The sequence below is a fragment of the Acartia tonsa genome, chromosome 8 (assembly GCF_053477335.1).
Source record: "Acartia tonsa isolate MP-2025a chromosome 8, ASM5347733v1, whole genome shotgun sequence".
NCBI classification, from domain to species: Eukaryota; Metazoa; Arthropoda; class Copepoda; order Calanoida; family Acartiidae; genus Acartia; species Acartia tonsa.
This window is the reverse complement of record NC_137267.1, coordinates 17,108,692-17,114,272: the sequence shown is the minus strand read 5'-3', so window position 1 is coordinate 17,114,272 and position 5,581 is coordinate 17,108,692. Positions and strand designations below refer to the sequence as shown.

Here is a 5,581-nt window from a genome sequence, read left to right as displayed (position 1 = left end):
TATATCTCTTCCCGAGCCCATGACAATGGCAAAATCAAGCACAAGCAGTGAAAGCAGCAAAGGTACAGAGGGTGGTGTTGTGGATGAAGTCCTATCTGATGATGATGATATTGACAATGAACTTCTAGGGCCAGAAGACCAAGAGAAGTGAAAGATCTATTTCGGTGAAAACACTTGGTTTCTCATTAACATCCACGTATATGCCAGTGTGGAATGGGAGAAATGAAGATGAAATAGAAAGAGCAAGGGAAAATCTGAAAGAACATGCAGAATGGGCAAAGAAGGACGACATACTGATTATTGGGGGAGATTTCAACGCACATATTGGTAGAAACGAGGACCGGGAGGGCATATGTGGCATTTTTGGGATAAGGACAACCAACCATCAAGGACTAGACTTATTGGGATGGCTAGAAGACAACAACTTGTGCTATGTGAATAGCTACTACAACCATAAAAGAAGAGGGACATGGCTCAACAACGCCCTTGGAAGATGGTATGAGCTGGACGGATTCATAATGAAAAACGTACAAAGACATAAACTAGTCAGAAAGGTGCATACAGTGATGGAAGCATCACTGTCGGATCATAAACCAAAGAAGATGAAAATAGAGCTTAAGGACAAACCAAAGATTCCCAGGAGACAGGAGAAGAAGGTTCCAAGAGTGCAATGGGAAAAACTAAGAATAGCTGAACATGCTACAACATACAGACAAAAAGTGGAAGAGAAGCTGGAAAATATGGAGATCAATGAGAGAAGAAGGACTGAAGGACTAGGGTGGGAAGAAATAGCCAGAGTTACTACAGAGGCAGCAGCAGAAACTTGTGGAACAGAAGAAAAAAGAGTAGAGAATCCATGGATGATTGGCAGAGATGAAGAGATTGAGAGAATGAGACAAAGAATTACAAGAGCAGTTCAGAGAAGAAATCAACTGACGTCCGACATAAGAGCAGCAACAACTAGAAGAGAAAAAGAAAGAATAGAATTAGCAAGACAGCCAGTGAGAGAAGAACTTAAAGAAGCCAGAAAGGACTTGAAACAGAAAACAGCTAGATGGGAGAAAGAGTGGTGGGAAGAGATACTAAATGACTGCAGAGATGCTGGAGAGAGAGGAGATCAAGGAACAGTCTATAAACATCTTAAAAAACTAGGCTCAAGAGGTATCACCAGAGCGCCAGAGACTACAAACATCACAACAGAGGAATTTAAAACACATTTCCAAGCTATCTCAAAGGACAGATTCGAAAACAATCCAGAGGATATAGAGGACATAATAAATCTTATTGACGACATCAGTAACACAGAGGAAGCCAGAGAATATGCTGAATTACTAAACACAACACCACCAAGAGAAGAGATACTGAAACAAATGAAAGAGATGAGTGAATCAGCACCAGGAAAAGACGGAGTCAGACTGATATACCTGTTAAATGGAGGACCAGAGCTTATAGATAAACTAGTCACAATGATTCAGGACATGTGGGAGAAGGGACAGGAGGAATGGGACGACTCACTAAAGATTGGACAAGTGATTCCACTGTTCAAGAAGGGTGACAAAAACAACGTCAACAACTACAGAGGAGTATGCTTACTAGCAATGGGATCCAGAATAATCGCCAGAATAGCTGCTAGCAGATTAAGGATATGGGCTGAAGAAATGAAATTGTTAGATGACGACCAGGCAGGATTCAGAAAGAAAAGATCTACAGCGGACGTGACACAGATCATGGTAAGGATTCAGGAGGACACCAGAGACCTGTTCAAGCGAGCAGAGAAGGCAGGAGAAACTATACCTGAAGGTGAGAGACCTGCTGCCAGACTTTTGGACCTCCGGAAAGCTTACCCCAGGGTTAACAAGCCAGCACTCTGGCAAATCCTGAAAAAGTATGGAATTGGAGAGAGATTTTTGAGAATTTTACAAGACCTACATGAGTGTACAGAGTACAGAATCAAGAGCAGATCAGGTGAAAGTGAACCGTGGGTGCCAGAAAGAGGACTAAGGGAAGGGTGCCCCTCTTCACCGCCACTTTTCAACATTTTTCACCAAGCAGTGATGAGACTGGCGGCTAAGTCCAGGAAACGCAAAGCAGAGGAGACAGACATGGACTACGGGTTAAACTTTAAATTTGTACCTGGAAGCTGCTTCCCAGGAACAAGCCGATGGGAAAAACCTAACTCAGAAGCCAAACGTATCAAAATTGATAAAGGACTATTTGCGGATGATACGACGATAGTTGGCAGGAAGAATGAACTACAACAAGGAGTAGATGAAACAAAACGAATAATGGCAAAATTTGAAGAGAGAAACAATGATGACAAAGAAGAACATCTAGACTTCGGAACAGAGGAGAGTGAGAAAATTAGAATGTTGGGAAGTTGGATGGGTGAAAAAAATGACACAAGCCAGAGAATGAAAAGGGGAGGAGCAGCTTGGATGAAAGTGAAAAACAGACTAAAAGGTAGCAAGTTGTCCAAGAGGAGTCAAGCTAAGATTGTGGAAGCATGTGTGGAGAGCACAGTCCTGTTTGACTGCCAAGCAAGAACCTGGCATGGAGGAGAGATCAAGAAGCTACAGAGTATGATGGACAAGAAGTACAGACAGATATGGAGCAGAAGGACAGGCCCCCCCCTAATTCAGATGCAACAGGAGGGTAAAAACATGTTTGATGTAAGGAAAGACCTTGGAGTGAAATCTTTGAGATGGAAGATAGAAAAAAGAGTGCTGGAGAGGATAGGTCATGTTATGAGACTCAAAGATGACAGAACAGTAAAAGCAGTTGTGCTAGGTTGGATGGAAGACCTAGAGACCAGAGAGAAAGTTCCAGGAAAGAAGAGAAAGACTATCTTGTACTGGAAAAACATCTTAAGAGAGGCACAGATTGACTGGACCAATATTGGAACACTAACCAAGGACAGAAAAGGATGGAAAGCCATTGTCAAGGCCAGGATGGACCACCTGGAGAAGTGGGAAAACAGCAGAGGTAAGACATGGACAGATGGTAGAATGGAGAGAAACCCGAGACCAGAAGAACCTGATGAAATGCCAGGTTTTACATGCGAGTTTGAAGGCTGTGAAAAGATCTGCAAGAGCAAAGCTGGACTTATTACACACAGAAGACGACTACATGAAAGATTGGAGAACAAGGTTACATTCAAATGTCAATTATGTAATCAGGAGTTTGAAGCAGAAGGAAATTTGAAAAACCACCAGAAAAGTTGCTCGGGAGAAGCCTCACAGGATCCGAACAGGAGGAGATGTGGAGACTGTGGAAGGGAGACCACAACCAGCAACTTTGCAAGGCACAGGAGAACATGCGGGGGGCAGAACCCCCCACCACCGGGACCAAGACCTCCATCAAGAAGATCCCGATGTGACATCTGTGGGATGATGATCACAGTAGCAAACCTGGCCAGACACAAGACGTTAAAGCACGAGCAGTAGGCAGTGTACTATTGGTACAGAACGCCTCAGAAGAAGAAGAAGAAGATGTGGATCTAAATGCTATTGAGTAATGTCAGTGTGAGTAATGAGTCTATTCATTTGTGAAATACATGCATGGGGTGAATGAAAACTTTTTTATATAAATAATGAAAAATGAAAAATAAACTTATTTTTAAAACAATTTTTGCTTTCTTTTTAAAAACCTAAAACCCCTTGGTTTTTTTAGGTGGATTACAGGGCAAAAAATTTGAAAAGTTTACATGTTTTCTGACAATCTTTTTTAATAGATTTAACTAAATGAAAAAATATTCAGCGAGTATTTTTATTATAAAAACACGTAAGTTCGGATAATTTTTTTTATTGGTTCGTAATTCACTTAAGGACTTTAAACTTCCTTTGAGAATTTTTTTTTCTTTTAATAAAGATAGATGCCTGGTTTCTAAAGAAGGTTCTGATAATCAGCATAGATTATATCTTCGTTGGGCACCACTTAATAGCCAGTTCTTTCATCTAGGATGGGGTAAAAGGGGGTGGATCATTATTTTAGCCTGCTGCGTGTTTCACTTTATTAGAGAACATGAAAATGTGGTGTAAGATCCATATGATAATATATCCATTTATCCATGAACTGGTGACGGACCAGGCGATAAAAATATCACAAATACTATGACCTCTAATATGGTAAGCTTTACAGTTTTTCTACGGATCAAGTCGAATATATTTGGTCTATCCGACCGTCCGTATGTATAGTATATATTCCAGAACATAAAAGTAATTTATAAGCTTGAAAGAAATTGTCATTATCATAGCATTTTTAATAGAAGTTTAAATTTATTGCCCTTGATTTGTTAGCCTGCGGTGCAAAAAGCTTTTAATATCCGCAGAAAACTGTTTATATTACGATGCGATAAAAAAAATTCTTTTTAGGCTTGTTGCATTGTTTATTATATGTGAACAATAGTTGTTTATGTAGAAATATTATTCCATATTCTTTTTTAATTTAAAGACTTGGTACCAGGTAGTCCATTTAAGAATTACAAAAAAACTAACCACTAGAATAAAATGTACTGTACAAAATTGGCCTGTAACTGATATGGTATTTTTGACTTGATTTTTTATGTGCAAAAGTGAACATTTTTCCATTTCTTTTCCTCAATGTGATTTTCCTTTTCACAGATGAAATCTAATCTTTTACATATTGCACAAAAAAAGGATAATTACTTTTAATAGGAGCGAAGCCGTTTGAAATTGTAAATTAAACATTAAGCAAACAATAGGAGATCATGAAAAAGAAAAAAGAAATAAAAAGAGAAATCTTTAAATCTGTTTTACCATCATAATCCGGTTCACATTATATAAGTTATTATCGCATTCTATGGGTTTTTTTATTATCATTTACTTATATCGAAAGTGCCAAACATTGTACCCCAACTTATTCATTTAATAAAAAACGAAGCGTGATATCAATAAGTGATTCACTAAGCAGAGTGTAGCTATCAGCTCACTTTGATTAAGGAATCCCGCACAATTTTTTCCTTTTAAAAAATGTTTATAAGTTAAAGGGATTGATAATTAAGGGAAAGGGAAAGGTAACGTAAAGAGGAGTGCATTGGCATTGATGGGAAAGTGAAGGAGAGAAGATAATCTGCAATTATATCTAAAATCAGATAATCTCAGCATTACCGACAGAAGGAAAGACATACAGACATAGACAAATGAAAATTATCTTTCATATAAAAAACTATGTAAAGATTGTAACAAAATCACCTGTAAAATGAATCAAATTTACTGAAATGAATTTAATATTTCTTGGAACTTACAACAGATAATCATTTACTCTGTTAAAGTAAAACTTGTGGCTGGCTAGAATAACGATCCCCACATCCAGCCCCTTTACCTCATCCCCTCCCCTTTTACTGGATTAACGAACTGGCCTATAAGTGATGTCCATGTTAGCAACTTAAATTGACAACTTTTCCACTGTCATAATGATCACGTATGTATATTCTATACCCATGTATACTTCATTTTTTTTGGGGGGGATGGGATAGACAATTAATTAATCCCAAAAAGAAATGTAACTATAATAACTTTTATAGAAAAGCTTCACAGAAACTATACATTAAATTTTATGTTCA

The 5,581-nt window shown here is 38.3% G+C and overlaps 1 protein-coding gene across 1 annotated transcript; it reads left to right on the top strand.

Annotated features, from left to right (window-relative positions):
- The first annotated feature begins 200 nt into the window (after positions 1-200).
- Positions 201-3,443, top strand: LOC145326501 (uncharacterized). The gene has a single exon (XM_080169873.1). It carries the CDS (start codon positions 201-203, stop codon positions 3,441-3,443), a length of 3,243 nt encoding a protein of 1,080 aa, XP_080025999.1.
- The last annotated feature ends 2,138 nt before the right edge of the window (positions 3,444-5,581 follow it).

Coding starts and splice junctions, on each gene's coding strand:
- LOC145326501 (XM_080169873.1), top strand. CDS start 201: ATGCCAGTGTGGAATGGGAGAAATGAAGATGAAATAGAAAGAGCAAGG.